Source organism: Rhynchophorus ferrugineus, unplaced genomic scaffold (genome assembly GCF_030347505.1).
Source record: "Rhynchophorus ferrugineus isolate W39M unplaced genomic scaffold, kcgeb_rfMv2 rfM2, whole genome shotgun sequence".
NCBI classification, from domain to species: domain Eukaryota; kingdom Metazoa; phylum Arthropoda; class Insecta; order Coleoptera; family Curculionidae; genus Rhynchophorus; species Rhynchophorus ferrugineus.
The window spans coordinates 92,451,457-92,469,437 of record NW_027472581.1 but is presented as its reverse complement, the minus strand read 5'-3'; the positions used below and the strand labels follow the sequence as shown (position 1 = coordinate 92,469,437).

The 17,981-nt window shown below is 31.5% G+C and overlaps 1 protein-coding gene across 3 annotated transcripts in view; it reads right to left on the bottom strand.

The window, feature by feature from the left end:
- Nucleotides 1–1,605: 1,605 nt before the first annotated feature.
- Nucleotides 1,606–17,981, bottom strand: part of Moe (Moesin) — a 71,647-nt gene continuing 55,271 nt past the window's right edge. For all 3 annotated transcript variants that reach the window (XM_076397013.1, XM_076397016.1, XM_076397014.1), the window contains 7 exons: nt 8,879–9,153; nt 6,097–6,327; nt 5,839–6,041; nt 5,649–5,783; nt 5,346–5,590; nt 5,034–5,291; nt 1,606–2,812 (listed from right to left, as the gene is read on the bottom strand). In XM_076397013.1, coding sequence (XP_076253128.1) covers nt 2,648–2,812; nt 5,034–5,291; nt 5,346–5,590; nt 5,649–5,783; nt 5,839–6,041; nt 6,097–6,327; nt 8,879–9,153 — 1,512 coding nt within the window. In that variant the 3' untranslated portion in view covers nt 1,606–2,647. The remainder of the gene's footprint in view (nt 2,813–5,033; nt 5,292–5,345; nt 5,591–5,648; nt 5,784–5,838; nt 6,042–6,096; nt 6,328–8,878; nt 9,154–17,981) is intronic.

The following is a 17,981-nucleotide window of genomic DNA, read 5'->3' as shown; positions in this document are numbered from 1 at the left end:
TAATCCAGAATAGCAAAACAAAAGCTTTCGAAAAATACTCCAACATATTTACACATTTCGCGATATGGTGTCGTCTCATAAGGCTAGAGTGACACTATAAATGCCTACAAATAAAAAAAAACAGTCCTCAATAAACAAACCAAAAAAAAGTTTTTCGCAAGGAATCGTATACCAGAAGGCGGCAGTAATAAAGGAAGCACCAGATCATTATTGTTTTATTCTAAGGCCACTTAATGAGCTAACTCGGGTTTCTAGCTTTGTAATGGAGCTAACGGTTATTTTAACAAACATTTGAAATGGTAGATAATAAAACTACGAAATGTTTATAACAAAATAAGAACAACAATAATCCATATTATAGTTAACATGATTTTCTAAAGAAAATACATATATTATCTCCAGGAAAACTATATCGTATAGTTCGGCTTTCGACAGTTTTATGCTAAAGTTTTAATAAAAAAATAATAAAATATATTTTCATTTTTCTTAGATTCCTAGATTATACTTAACGGTAAACAGTATTATTACCTACCACGTTGTAGTACTATACTGTATGCACCTAATGGAAAAGAGTTCTGAATAATCAAGAATGATCTTTTATAGTCGAAATATTTCGAGCATTTTTTAAACATGATTACAGTTTAAAATGCTGATTTAAGAGAAACTATTGAAAACATTTTTGGCTCAAAACAATAATTCTTTACATACATAACTAAGTCATGAAAAATGTTGTCGCTTTACGTATATTTACACTTATCCACGAAATGTTTGGTATTGTCCTTGCGGATTTTATGTAATGTTTTGTATTTGTGAGGTGTTGCTTTTGGGTGTTTGTGAAAGCTACCGACTAGTGAAAAAGTCACAGGACTGCCATAATGCAGTAACGTTACTTTGATCATGCTCATTTATTATCACACCGCTAGTTCCTGTAAAAAACATCACTCTACAACTATACCGAAGCAGGGTTTAAAACACTAGCAAGAGTACAGTCTCGATTAATGTACCTTCAGTTTATTAACCTTGTTATTTATAATCATTATATCACCAATTTGCTCATTAACATCAGCGGAAATTTATTGATAACCAACACGTTATAATTATTAATATTGTAGAGGTTATAAAATAAGTTTACTTACAAAATATCCTAATAAAATATTTATTGAATACCTTACAGTGTATAAATGAATAAGTAGATCAAACCATCGGGAATACAACCCGAACAGGTTAGAGACATCTATATATATATAAAAGAAATATTATTAAACCAAAAATTCGTTACTCAATTTAAGGGTTAATAAAACGTGTTTCTGGGACTTTTCATCTTAAAAAATTAGAATATCAAAAACAAATCTCTTACACTGTAGAATAGGCCACATGGTATATTAACTAATGTAAATATATACACATAATCCAGAATAGCAAAACAAAAGCTTTCGAAAAATACTCCAACATATTTACACATTTCGCGATATGGTGTCGTCTCATATGGCTAGAGTGATACTGTAAATGCCTACAAATAAAAAAATAAACAATCCTCGCAAAAAAAAGGTTTTCGCAAGGAGTCGTATACCAGAAAGCGGCAGTAATAAAGGAAGCACCAGGCCATTGTTTTATGAAAATATATTAACATCTTTTTATGAAAAATTACAAATTGAGAAAAAAATAGGTTAATTGTATACTTACAGTAAAGATATTTTTTTAAGAGCTCAAAAACCCCTAATGTAGAAAATCCCTAATACCACAACTAATTTCGACCTCACAAAATACTGTCCGAACGAAACTAAATGAGAACATAATTTGGAAATCTAAAAATCTGTAACAAAGTTCATGTCAGTTTATGTTCAATAAAAGCCGAGGAAATGTTCTGTTGTTAATGTTCGCCCTTTTACCAAATGGCACTAAACATAAGAAAGAAAACTACCATTAAATGGAATGCAATCATATTAAATTATTAAAAGTATAATAAGTAAACAAGAGTCGAATAAGTAGCGCAGATCTAAGCAGTTTAAATGTTCCTGTATTATCACAATACAACTGTTATATAAAAGAGAAAATATTTTATAAAATATATCAGAGTAACGTGTTACTCAAGTAAGCAAATTTCCAAATTCTAAGGCCACTTAATGAGCTAAGCTCGATTTTTTAGCTTTATAATGGAGCTAACGGTTATTTTAACAAAAATTTGAAATGGTAGATAATAAAACTACGAAATGTTTATAACAAAATAAGAACAACCTTCTAACAATCCATCTTATAGATAGCATGATTTTTAAAGAAAATATATATATTATCTCTAGGAAAAGATTCATGAAACTATATCGTATAGTTCGGCGTTCGACAAACTTTTCTGGTGAAGTTATATTAAAAAAATAATAAAATATATTTTCATTTTTCTTAGATTCCTAGATCATACTTAAGGGTAAACAGTATTATTACCTACCATGTTGTAGTACTATACTGTATGCACCTAATGCAGAAGAGTTCTGAATAATCAAAAATGATCTTTTATCGTCGAAATATTTGAGCATTTTTTTTAACATGATTACAGTTCAAAACGCTGAATTAGGAGAAAGAACTATTGAAAAAACTTTTGACTCACAAAACAATAATTCTTTACATACATAACTAAGTCATGAAAAAGGTCGCTTTACATATTTTCGAACTGATCGACGCGACGTTTGGTGTTGCCTTTGCGGATTTCGCGTAAGGTCTTGTATTTGTCACGACCCTGGCGTACGTTCTCTCGGTGGATCTTGTCCATGGCGGTTTCCTTGGTTTCGTCGCGGGATTGTGCCAAATCATTTTTCAACGCCTGTAACAAAACATCGGTATATTAACATCTCTGATATTCGACAATTTCTTCGAAATCACAACAACTAGAGCAATTAAAGTATAATTTAGTTATATTAAGCTTTCATATCAACTCAAATACTTCATAACCATTATTATAGAAAACATCTGCGAATTTAAGAGTCAATATTATTTGTAGGCTGTACTGTACAAGATGTAATGATGAGAATATTACCCATCTACACGAATTTGATAGATAATACCAGACTAGACATCAATAATTAGACCAGAGTAACGTTAGAAACTTACAAACCAATAAATTGAGTTGCATACCATGAACTGTAAGCTCAATGACTTAAATGAATTTTTAAAAATGATTTTTAACATATCATCGTTTTACTATAGAAATTAATAGGAAAAGTTCGACTATTAGCTTTTAGTTGTCCAAACATCCTCTTGTGGCCAAAGATGACAAAAGCCTAAATCGCATAGTGAAATCTAAAGCATGTTTCTTGAAGGCTCTCCGTCTATCGTGATGCTGGTTCTGTATTATTGGCATTGAATATATTAGTAACCAACTTCATGTTGAAGCTTGACTGTTCAGTATGTTATTTTGACGAAGTATTAACAGAAATGTTTTTCGTTGGACATGTTTGAATTTTACCGAGTACCGAGTAAATTGCATTTGGGAGAATTTTTACTTTTTTACCTCAATTTGAAGAAAAATATGGCTGAAGGCCATCAAATGCTGTGTAAAGCTTATGACAATCATGCTCCATCAATTTCAGCGTGTAAATACTAGTTTCGACGTTTTAGAAGTGGTGGTTTTGACACCGATGACAAAGAGTGTCTGGGAGATCCAAACAAAATTGAAGAGAAGAGTTTGAGGGCATTGAAGGATAAAATCATCGATGGTGATATCATATAGTGGCTACAATATGATATTTTTGAGCTGAGGACTACGCGAAATACGAGCAAAGACACATGTTGCACACTCGACCACAAGTTGCAAAACCTATGAAAACATACTTGAAGTGCTACTCCATCCGGCGTATTCTCCAGACGTTGCACCTTCTCATTAATATTTGGTCAAACATATGAGTCGTGATCTGCCTGAGCAGCGCTGCACTTCTTATGAAGATATAAAAAAATGGCTTTGGCTATGATCTATTGATGCACAATAATGTGAATTAAATATATTGTACTGATTTTTCACAATAAAGCTTCCAATTAAAAAAATCCTTTGAAATTAATTTATATGCCTATATCTATGTTAGTTTGATTAACTTGAATAAATAGTGTTACAGGTCACATAGTGGATACCACTATGAACATTCTGAACGATTTGACATCGCTAGACTGTTTCCTTGTGAAGTTGCATGTTTGAACCAATAAGCAGCAATACACTGATGCTCTTAAAGACATGATAACACTCATGATCAACTCATTCATCAAACAAGTCTACATTTTAGCAAGGGGAAAAAAAGTATAAAATGCCAAGACAATAGGTCTAAAAAACATGAGAGATTATGACTGAAGGAAAAATAAAATAGCCTTTCCGACGCTTTATCAGATTTTCGATTAATAAGGTAATATCATTGAAAGATATGACATTGTTTGAGAGCGGTGTACCACTTGAAGAGGAAAGCAGACTGCCGGCTGTCTAGATTAGATGATGACCAAGTACAACTCTATAGTCATCCATAATGACGAACATACACAATATCAATATATATGAAATTAAGTCGTGGACTAGAGGGGATCGTAAAATAATGATAGCAAACTAAAATTTGTTACTATCCATCCGACATATACCCAAATTATACTTTAATAAAACAAATAGGCACAACTAATTTATTGCATCATTCCAAGTTAACTTTTACGTTTGGTACCAAACATTTCATGCATGACGTATTAGTTCTTTGTAGCATTGAGGTTGTATTAAAAAAACATATTTTAGTATTCAGTGGATATGTGCACTTTTCGTTATAAGCTTATAGTTTTTTAAAAAATATGTTTTTTTGATAATTTCATTTTTTTTCCATCAACTGCAAAAAACACTAAGGTACCTCTAAACGCATTTTCTTATCTTTACACAGTCTGCAACATATGGGAACCTGAAATAATTATCTTATTCTAATAATTTTTGTGCAACAATAATATGCCTACTTAAACAGCCATAGAATTGCATTCATTTTAACGAACATATCTGAATGATAAATTACGATTTATCTTGTACTTACCTTCAGTTGGTCGTGTAGGCGAACGTTGCGTTCAGCTAACGTACGTCTGTCTTCGATTGGATCGACGATATTCTCATCGGTACTCAAATCCTTGCTAACATCACCGTTAACCATTTCATCATCCTCATCGTGATTGTTTTCTTCCAGGTGTCCCTTGGTGGCGTTGGCCAGTTGTTGTTGCTTAAGCTCTTCTTCCTTGCGACGGGCAGCTTCAACTTCTTCTTGGAGACGTTTGGTTTCAGTGTCTTTCGCTTCAACCTAACAGAAGAATGTTTGTGTACTCAGAATTACTTCATATTACTTCAGAAATACCTCCTCTCTGATGCGTTGAACTTCTTGCTGTTTAGCCTGGATTTCATCTTCCAATTTTTGGCGTTCAGCTGCTTCCATATTCTTGCTCTCTTCCAAACGCTCCATCATCTGTTGCAGTTCGTTTTGGCGTTGTTCCAGCTCGTCTTTAGCGGCTTGTAATTGCCTCAATTGTTCTTCCAATCTTCGGATCATTTCTTGAGCTTCAACCAAATTTGCGTGGCTACGTTCCATCTCTTCTTGCATAGCTGCGAACCAAAAACACAGAATAACATCATAATTTTAATTAGAAGAAACGGGGCATACCCTTGATTCTATCTTCATATTCTTGTTGTTTCTTTTCAGCCCTTTCGCGAGCTGCTATTTCTGATTGTAATTTTTCTCTCTGAGCTTGCTTTGCTTGTTTCTCCTCTTTAGCTTGTGCTTTCATTTGCTGGACATCTGCGAATTAAGTAATAATTGAAAGATAATCTTTAATTAAGCACAGTTTACTTACCTATAGTATCTGGTTTTCTACGACGCATATACAACTCATGGTTGCCCATGCAAAGGGCTAAAATTCTCTTATTGATTCTAACCCTAGGGGCAAAGAACACAAAATCTGGTGCTTTCTTATCGATTGGCTTAATAATGAACTTGCGGTCGTTAAACGAAATATTTCTAATTTCTGACCATGGGAAACCAATTTTAGGAGTTAATCTAAAATGAATACGAACCTAGAATAATGTCACAAAATATATCATAGGCAACATACTGATCATCTTTCTCATAAATATTTAAACCTAGTGCATCTACACCGAGGTAAAGTTCTGTTCCCTTCTTGTTCCTGATATCAAAATAATTGACACCGTACATTTCTAGATCTTGAGCTATTTTCAAGTATTCCATCATGGCATCCTCTCTGAGCATGCCTCGATGCTCCTTCCACCAGGTCATTATGCTGTTTTCCCACTCCTCTTTTGACATTTTATGTTGGTCCATTACTCTGAAAATTGAATTACAAATTAAAATATTTATTATATTTTATAAGTTATTTGTAATTGTAAGGTAGATATTAGTAATTGTAAATGGGAGATGCAATATTTACAATACACGTTTATTTGCCATTAGTATTTATTATTCTCATGACTATGTACTGATTAACAATGATTGCCGTCAAATAACATATCATCATGGAGTGTTAATCTTTGGCAAACATGGAATTCGTTAACATAGTGATACTCTGCTCCAATGTTGATCAGTTAAACGAGCATGATGACAGTGAAGGAAACCTATTTTAGTATTAGATTTAATTTAAGTTCAAATATAAATTCTAGAATAAAATTTAGGAGTGTCAATTATATAATAAGACTAAAGGCTTATCCTCTACTAAAAATAAAAAGCTATTAACTATATTACTGAATGACAGTGATAATTGTTAATCAACTATTAAGAATAATTATTAACCACAACAAATATATTATTCTACTTCAGTTAGCATAAGTCTGAATCAATGCCTTAATTAAATGTAATGTTTATAAATACATAATTATATTTAATAAATTCTAAATAAATTAATTAAATATTCACCGATAGTACTAGAAATTTTCAAGAATGAAAAGTAAAATATATTTAAAACGCTTTTTTCGAGTATTTCTATTTAGAGACATTCTTTCATATTCATAATTGACGCTTACGTAGTTATATTCTTGTTTGTATATACATTTATCACTTAATCTTACGATTGATCAAAACATTCGTGGTATTAAAACAAACATTTCTATGGGATAAGAAAAAAGCTCAATAATATATTTATATAATTTCGCTCAACTTCAATACACTTAAATCAACCATTCTCCAGTTTATGGGCCGTATCACTGTGGTCGATCATTAGAAAGAGCTGCAAAATGCCTCTCTATAATACCGGTAATCAACTATAGGAGGCATAGATATAACAGTGGATGGACAAGAAATTATCAAAAAATGTCCATTTGGACATTGGTCCAAAATATTACAATAATAATTTGAGTTTATCCTGTTGCCAACTTGGGAATAATCGATGAACAAAATTTCTTTTGCATCTCAAAAAACTGATGCTAAGATGATATGAACTTATTGAATAAACTAATATATACATGCCATTAAGCATTCGTATAATTGTAGTATAACTGTACACTACATTATCTTTCCATATACAATTGGTACAAAAGATAAAGAAATAGGAAAAATAATAATTAAGGGAAGTAAAACAGTAATAGGCTCGTTGTATGAAATGCTAAAGAACAAAAAAATGTCTAAATTTGATCTGAATGTCAGGCAATATAGACAAGCAAATAAAATAAACAATAAACAAAAAGTGTGAGATGGACATTACAAGAGAATGTCACTACAATAGACTGGAGAATAGTTACACAGAATAACACATGGGCTGAAAAGTCCCAGGTCTAACACATAGTTTTATACGCGCTAGTTTTATAGCATTCATCGCTTTTCCAGTTAGTATTAACCTTCAAAAGAAAGCAATTAAACTTTCATGATATTTTACTCATAAGTTTGTGAGTTATTGTGCTAAGATTGATATTATTTTTGTTATTTTCAAAACAATTTCGTGTTTTAAAATTAAAACTGCTTCTTGATGGGAAAAAATACCGTTCAAGGGAAGCATGGCTTATGATGTGAACGATGATGCAGAACGCAGTGGACGTCCAAATGAGGCAGTAATACCATAAAACAAAAAAAATTACAAAATCGATTTGAATAGTTGAAAAGTGAACGCGTGAGTAAGTAAGTAAGTAAAGATATCAAAAGAACGTTTCGATTTTATATTGCATGAGCATTTGACTACGAAAAAGCTCTGTTCAAAGTGAGTGTCGCGTTTGCTCACTGTTGGCCAAAAACAAGAACTGATTCTGAGTGTTTGGCCATATTTAAACGTAACAAACTGAATTTCTTGCGCCGATATGTGATAATGAATGAAGCATGGATCCATCACTTCACTCTGGAATCAAAACCATCGTCATCTGGGCAGACAGCAACTGGTGACAGGCCTATTTTAAGGCAAAATATAAATCGTTCTACAAAAGTGATATTGAAATGTTAAAGTGGCGTGGAACGATTGTGTGGCTGTTGATGGAGATTACCTTGACGAATAAAGCCAATTCCGAACAATAAAAACGCGTTTACTTTTCAGCTCATGTGATAGCTCTCAATGGAAAAAAATTTGCGGAGAGAGGTAAAAAAGGATAGTTGGCAGATTTTTAAAATCATACACCTTCATGAATGTATATATGTTATAGGATTATGCATATAAATTAATACGAAATAAAATATTAGTGGAAAAAATGGCCTTGCTTCATACAGATTATATAATTTTTTATTCATAGTGAATTCACTGCAAAATATCAATATTAATCATCCAAATCTGTAGTATGTTGTTCAAACACTTCTAATATTTGGATGACTACACAAAATATGTGATATTAGTATTATTGTTTTGTAGATGAAGCTTGATCTTATGGTTTCAAACATATCTTATATTTATCTAAACATAATCTTACCTTTGTGGTAATAATCGGTCATTAACTAAAAATCCTGGATTATGTGAAGTTTTATTATAATCGCCATGTCTGGCCTGGACGGCATAGGAAGCCAACAGAACGGACGTTTCTGGAGGACAATAGATTTCGTCGGACAAAATAGCGTTCTTAACTTGCAGGTAGAATAACCGAAGTGTGATGTCTTGGATCAGTTCTTCGGCTACGTCTTCCGGGTAGAATTTGGCACGGAATTTGAACTGGAGGGGGTTCTCTTTTTTGACATCTTGGGCCATTACCTGTAAATAATAAAAGTGATTTAGTTCAGTTATAAAATCAATTTTATACAATATCTTCCTTTTCGTCTAAGTCAAAAGTTTTTTTAGTAATGCGTTGTGGATATTAGCGACGTCGAAACATTACAATATTGCCGTATTAACTCAGTTTTAATTCAGTTATTCAGAAAAAATTCTAATCTAAATAAAAGAATTGAACAAAAATGTTACCAAATATAATTTATTTATTATACTATAACTAAAAACTACAGTTAATTATACAGTCATAATAATTTATAGGTTAGAGTTAAAACCTCTTATCACTATTGCTTTCAACTTTGTCCGGTTGTCAGATGTACGTTAAATTATTCAAAATATTAGTTATATAATTATTACAGGTTATAAACCCGCAAATATTATTTTAGCCCTTTATTTTAACAAATTTTAAATCGCTCCGTAATATATCATATTACTTTGTTTAAAAATTCCGAAAACAATAGATATTCAGGGTCACAAATTGATTGCGGCTTTAATAGGTTATTTCGAAAAGGAACGAGATAACGAAAGCCCCCTTTTGCCGGTAAATTCCGTTAGAGAGGTAATTATTGATGATATTATATAATATAAGCCACTACAATTTCATTGAAAATGTTTTAGGGGGTTACTGCCGTGCTAAATATTACTGTGATATTGTGAATAACATGGCTTACAAAATGAAGAATAATACGTTAGATTCACCCAAGAAAACTCGTCTACATACAAAGTGGGAGACGAGTCTTGACCATCTTGATATTGGCTCTATTCGAGACCAAATATATGAAATGTATACGAACAGTAAGTACACAAACTATTTTATCGATATAAACATAATTTAATAAAATTATTTTAGAGAAAATTGTCTCTCTGGACAGTATACATAAAAGAATTAGGAACATGTAGCTTTTTGAACGATGTAATTTGCATGTAAATACATCTTTCATACACTCTTACAGGGTATAGGGTTTAAATAATATAAAGATAACCCTTGGAGAGGTTTAATGGAACTTCCAGACATTACCTTAAAAATAATTCAATTAAACGCATAAAATAATATAAGAAACTTGAATATTTCAAAATGGTTCATCGTGGCACTCTTGCCAAGACAGTAACAAAAAAGTGTAAAGACAATAAAAATTGATGGCATTCAATGGGGTTTTGTTGGTCATTATATTTATTAATAATTAATTGCAGATATATTGCTGGCCAAGAAGTATATTCCATCAAATACTGCTTGGATATGTGGAAGGAAGCATTGTCAACCATAACACCTTCGGTTTGGATGAACTCGATAAGATATACAAAGGAAGTAATTGATAAATGGTGGAATCTTGAACATGTTTTGGACAGATTAGAAATTAACAGTTTAGTGATTGAATTGGACAGTGACTCGTAAAATGAAAATGACTGAAGGAAACTTTCAGGATATGTGATAATAATGTTATCAAGAGTGGTGTACACAGCTAGTAGTAGATGAACTAAAAATACAGTGACACCAAGATGACTTGCCAAGTAAACACACCATCGAAGGAAACAAGAACTAAAAGTAAATATGCTCTCGAATGAAAGTAAAATACGTTTCTCAGATATACAATTGTTAATTAGGTGGATTAGGCCTCCAGAGGGATAACACTATATAAAAAACGCGCCTAGAAGCTTTACCTCATGGGTGATGTGGAAGAGTTCATTGTAAACAAAACAAATCTAACCTACAAACTACCTGTGTTCTTAATTGTAGTTTTAAGTCATTCGATAATATATGTGATTTACTATAATGTTAAAATAAATTATATTTCATAACATTTTTGTTGAATTATTTTATTTAGATTAGAATTTTCTTGAATGTCAAAACCAAACTGAACTAAAACTCAGAGTTGATGTGGCAACATTGTATTGTTTTGACGTCACAAATATCCACGACGCATTACTAAAAAAACTCTGAATAGACTATATCTTCAATATATTGGGACTTTTAAGGTGCATTATTTTGTAATAAACAATATCAAGTAATGAGATCAAATTACAAAAATAAAGGTTACTATTAAAAAGGAACATATCGGTGAAACAATAGAACAATAGGTAATTTGCCCCTGCAGCTAAATGAAATTCGAAACGTAGGCTTTGGGGACAAGAAACTAAGAAAAAATGCGCAGTGACAAATGAGAAGTGTAGAGACTACTCAAATTTCTCCTGTTTGCATATAAACATGAGACATAATATGCATTGAATATAAAAATATACCAGCGGTATTAAATTATACACTCAAGGTAAACTTAGCAATCACTATATAAATATTTTTATCTTATTTTACGCAATATGTAAGAAAATATGAACGGCACTGTTGAGGAATTACGTAAAGGGCACCAGATTACTCACTCGCTAATCGAGGAGGGCGTGGTATCGGGACCGGGCGATGCGAATGCTGAGATGTACATTTTTGGATATAAAGGCCGGCTCATTGACTAGAAATGATATAGTTTCTAAAAGTCTTTCGAAGAGTATGCTGTTCACTAGTGTTGGGAACAATCGACTGAAATCGACTATCGACTGTTCAGTAATTGACTACTTTTTACTATCGACTATTTCAGTCGCTATTTTTGGTTTGACTGTTTTTACTAGTAACTGTTTTCAATCGCTATTTTCGGTCCGACTGATTTTATTACTATTTACTATCGACTGTTTCAGTCGTTTACTTTTAGTTACTATTTTCGGTTCTACTAGTTCATTCGACTGATTTTTAACATTCCGGCCTTCCGTCCTAGCCGCGACCCTGAAAGAAATGCGCCGAATTTATGCTTATATAGATTTATATGTAATATATGTGGTTTTATGTTTTTTTGTAGTTGGCTTGTGAATAACTATATATTGTCAATTAATATAGCAGCATTTTGGAACGCCAGTTTTCGAGGGCAAAAAAATTAAATTGTAAATGATAAATAGTAAGACACTTTTGACTGGCATAATAGGTAATACATTGGACTGGTATAATAGGTAATACTTTTTTGATAAATTTTCACGATTTTTGTCCAAGCCTTTTGTTTGTCAAAACTTTTTTCCTAAAATCTTGAAAACCAAAATTAGGTTCCAAAGGTTTCAGAAATTGTATCGATTCCAACAGATTTGAAGAATTTTTTGTAGTAGCAGTTTTTAAATTTGTTTTACAAATATTAACGGTAAAAAGGTGAATAAAGTATATTAAATATTTGTAATAAATACATTTACTGTTGACGTAATTGATAGCCGAATGTTATTGTAATCACAGTTATAATACCCCGTATATTATCAAGATAGTGACCATTATAGATTTTGTTGAATATTCCTATTTTGTTAACCAAGAAATAAAAGTATTTCTTACAAATAATGTTCCGGTTGTAATAATATTAATGTATCTTTAAAATATCCTTAAATCTGTTACGCATAAAATAATCCCACTTGTTCCCCAATATTATAACTATTTCGTAACCATCAACAATTTACTAGCTTTTAAGTACGATTGATGTACGTTTTCACGAACAAAATAATAATTATATAAGGTCACAATTGGTTGATTACAATGATGACCGTTATTCAGAGGCTTTCAAGCAAAAAAGAAACATAAACTTAGTGGAGTTGTAACATTTCAACGTCGAATAACTCGCGCTGGATTTATTTTATGTATTTTATTTTCTTAAAGAAATTATGTTATGTTAAATCGGAATGTTTAAACATTAATCTAATCAACTTTAGGCCAAGGGAAAATTATTGGGATTTTTAAAATGATATTATTAGAGTTGCAATCCATTTTATATTCAGTATTACAATTAACAATTAAAAGACCCTTAAGACTATTTTAGTATTGTATGTATGTATCTATTCACTTTTTTTTAAATTTCGGTGACCAGTTTATTATGTTATACCGATCTAGATTATTAGCGTCATTTAATATAATAACCAATAGAGGCTCTAATAAGGCTCATAGGTAGCTGATATTTATAATCCGTAAATTTCAATAAACGAAACAGTGTTGCCAAATATCCAGTTTTTACGGTATATCTTGTTATAAATTTTGCGTTTTTCATTTTTGATGTTTGTTGTTTCAACAAATGAAAGAGACCCAAGAAATATTTACGAAAACGCGTGATTCAATAAAATGTAAAGCGGTTTCTTGAATATTAAAAATATATTTCAATGCTTGCCATTTGGTGAATATTGATCACCTTTTTAAAGAGATAAAAACAAGCCTAAAACCGACTAAGATTTAAAAAGCTCCTAACTAATTCCCAGTCCAGACAGACACATATTTTATATTTAACGGTTTAGTAATAAAAATGTGCTTTCTAATATCAGACAAACTTATTTATATAGCAAGGACATTTTATAAGAGATCATTTAACTCTATGCGGTATTTTTAACAGCCAGAGCAATGTTTCTGTCTTGATATTTAGACGCATTTAGAAATAGACAAGACCAAGATGAAAACCAAAATGCATTCTTCGGTAGACTAGACGTGTTATATATACAACACTAAAATTATACTATGATTATGCTTTTTTTTAATATATAGGGTATTTTTTCTTGGAGAATACGGAAGTGTCCTCTAAGGATTTATTTGATATTATAAAAATATCTCGCGGATGATCGCTTTCAATCTATCTTCTATTTTAAGCTTTTTTTAAATACCAAATAAATTACCAGCTTTTCGGATACTTGTTTCTTTATTTCTCCTAGACAGCTTTATATAATATTTTTTTTTAACTTATTTTAATAGGTATGGTTTTAATTTAAATGTTTGTTTAATCAGTGCATTGAGAATGTTTGCATTTTTGTACCGAGTAAATCGCATTTGAGGAACATTTGATTTTTTAATTAAATTTGACGAAAGAGGATGTTGAAGGTCACTGAATGCTGTGTGAAGCTTATGACAACCAAGCTCCATGGATTTCAGCAAGTGAATACTGGTTTTCGACGTTTTTAAAAGTGACGATTTTGACAGCAAAGCCAAGAGGGTTCTGGACAGGCAAAAAGATTGAAGACGAAGATTTGAAGGCATTAGTTAACAATATAGTTTATTTCAAAATTGAATAAATTGACATGGGTAAAATAAATCAAGTACAAACAATCCAGGAATCATGAATCAACAGATGTTATTTATACACATTTACGGATATTTATAAACGCATAATACATGGCCCATATATTGATCCAACCGGCGCATGTAATGAAAAATGGGCTTCATTATGATAATTATTAAATCTGAACAATAGCTAGAGCTTGGTAAAGATATCAGAACAATAACTCGTTAGAAATTGCGACTATATACATGCAATCCAAAAACTTGTTGAAGAACTCGTGAAATTATTGAAAGCTATGGTGTTTTGTGCAACTTTTTCATTAAATGGAGACAGAACAAGGAGACAGGACTGATCTGACTTTTAATGAACATCATCTATCGTAGAATGTTATTAGATTTAGCTTGATTTGACTTTTTAAAACATCGAAGTAGATTTTTTTCGATAGCATTGCTGACTTACCATATCATTGTCACTTTCTCCATCATCCCATTGATAGCTCGACGAATATCGCCTTGTAACGAACCTCATGCACTTACTGTATTTAGAAATAACATTATCCGGCTGCATGCAAATAAATTATAATTTTTCATCTTTCATGCTGTCATAGTCAACATTACAAACAGCATTCTAAGTCTAATTCTCCAAAAGCACTACAGCTGCTAACGAACTCTAGCAATACTATTATCCGCAAAAATATCCAGATAAATATTCAAATAAACTAGAACAAACAGAATCTCGATGGAATATTACGTTATTTGCTATTTAAAGTCTTCCAAAAGTCCAAATATTTGTAACGACAAACAGGATGTGTGGTAAGATAGATGGCGACCTTTTTATCGTTGTTGAATTGTAACACATCACTCACTAAGCATACGGTTTATCCAAGGAAAATATATCTTTTAAATAAATTCGATGAGATTCTTTACTTTTCGATGCTTTTATTTTGTAAAACAATTTGTATTTGGTCCCTTTGAACAGATCTCATCACATACTGTCGAGTTAGCGCATATAGCGAGCAGCCAGTATAACGCTAACGCATTGATTTTAGCAGAAGCACCAACGTATTCGCATATATAATTCAAAATACATTAATTGTTTTTTATTTATTATCCATTCTAACATCATAGAGAGAAAAAAACCTAATACCAACACACTAGTTTGGGTTTATTAAACAGCATTCAACAAATGACCAGGTCCACAGAATAACAGATGTCATTGAAAAAGTCTACGAAAGTAAAAAAGTATGCTCAGCTATATTCTTAGATGTAGCACAAGCCTTTAATAAGGTTTGGCATGAAGGCCTTGTTCATAAACTACAGAAAATGCTAACAAAACAACACACCGAACTACTAAAATCGTACATTTACATTAAAACCAGAATGTTTAGAGTCAAACAAGAAGAAGCTTACTCTACAATAAAAGAAGCTAAAGCTAAGCTGTACCACAAAGGAAGTGTCCTGGCACCAATGCTTTATCTACTCTACACTTGTGATATAGCACAATTCGAAAATATTACGATGGCTACATTTGCTGATGATACTGCGATTATAGCTGCCGGAGACAATAGTGAAGAAGCCTCACGAAAATTACAACAGTCAAGTGACAATATAAATAATTGGACACAAGCTTGGAAAATAAGAATTAATGAAAGTAAATCTGTACATGTGCAGTTCACCTATAAACAGACCGTACATGCACCAATAACATTAAATAATACTATCATTTCATATGGCAACAACGCTAAATATCTCGGAATGAATCTTGATGTAAAACTTTGCTGGAAGGAACATATAAAGAAGAAAAGAAAAGAACTGGAATTAAAATATAGGAAAAGGTATTGGTTAATTAGAAGAAAATCACAATTATCAGTACATAATAAATTGCTATTATATAAGCAAATACTAAAACCTATATGGACATACGGAGTTCAATTATGAGGATATTCTGAAAAGAGTAACATAAATAAAATACAAATTTTTCAGAACAAAGTCCTGAGAGGTATTGTGGGCGCACCCAAATACTATAGGACTGATTACCTACATCGAGACCTTCAGGTACCCATAGTCAGTCAAGAAATCAAGAGAATTGCATATCTGATCTTGTGTAGTGTTGTGTAGTCAGGTGTCAGGGTGGTTTATAAGTCAATTCTAGCGCTTATTTGGACTTATGGTGTGCAAATATGAGATGCACTTCTGCCAAAGTTCTTCGATTAATTACTGCTACATAACTATCGAAAAACTGTAAGATGACTGGTACTGGACAACGCACAGGAAATCACAATTTGGAAACCAAACCACACGAACTTATATAGAATAAACTTTAACGAACTTAACGAACTTTTAATTTAATTTTAATTTTGGAAATACATATTGGCGTGTATTGATACAAATACAACAAAACAATAGTAATAAAATAATTTGTAAATTAAATATTGTACTAAACATATCTAATGTGTTTGTTAATTCAAAGAATCAATGATGTTTGGAAACCTATCATATTGACACTGAATCTTTTTCATATATATATAATCGAGTGGTTGTACATTAAAATATCTTATTTGAATAAATTATTACGAATCGAAATGTCTTTTCCTCTAATTTCCTCTTACTCTGTAAGCTACACTTTCACATCTATTAGTAGTTCGGCTCCCAGATAAACTACAAGTCTTGTGAAAGCGTAAAAGAACGTTATCTCAAGGCTTGTTAATAGTTTTCGGAAAATTCTTGCTTTCCATTCTTCATAGAAAACACGATTAAATTTTTCTTACCAAGTTAGAAGGGACGACACACAATAATTAATATTAAAAGTATTAAGAACTGACGAATTTAGTAAACGTTTTGCTTATTTCATTATTATTGTTGAAAATAAGGTTTTTAACATATCGCTCTTAATGGCTTAAATTCAGCGTCGCCAATGAATGTGAATGACTAAAAGAAGAAAATATGTAATAAAAATGTTTGATTCAAGGATCAGGCGAAGTAAATAAATTTCCGTTAGGAGGCTCTAGTAAGTATGATAAATAGGATTAATAATTATCTTAATTGATTTACGTAAGATTTTATGAGTTCCATCGGCAAATTCATGTTTCATATCGGGAAAACGAAAAGAACAATTTTTCCTAACAAGTTAGAAGTGATAATGCACAATAGTAATTAATATAATGACATTTTTTCATTAGATTAGATCCCTATCTGCAATTTACATTTACCAGTTAATATTTATGCACAAATTTACTATGTATATATTTGCTTCGTCATATATTTTAGACGTCATACTACTGAGGGCGTCAAACCAAATAAAAATCGATAATTTAATTGAAGTAGATTACCTTCGGTTTTGTGGTGTTTACTTAGTTGGTGTATCAACGATAAATAGGTGGTTAAATTGGTATTCAAAGCAGTAGCATATCAATATTCAAATAATTTAAAAACTGGTTGTATTTTTTTATTTAAGTGCTTCTATTGTGATCGATTTTACGTTCCAAAAAAGTATATATTTAGGAAAATTGGTGCAATATATATATAACGTTGTTGGTTTGGCAGTGATCCAAATCATCGATCCTTTTTGTGCACTTGTTTAACAATTCAAAACCGTGTGACGGCCCAAGTCATGCTGCATCGATCTGAACAAATGGTAATCATTAGTTGTATCTGAATATGTTATGCTAAATCAAAAAACAACGAAAATAAGGGAGTTTGAATCTGTAATACAAATATTAGCGTTGCGAACTTTGGACTAAAATTGACTACCGACTGTTTAGTAATT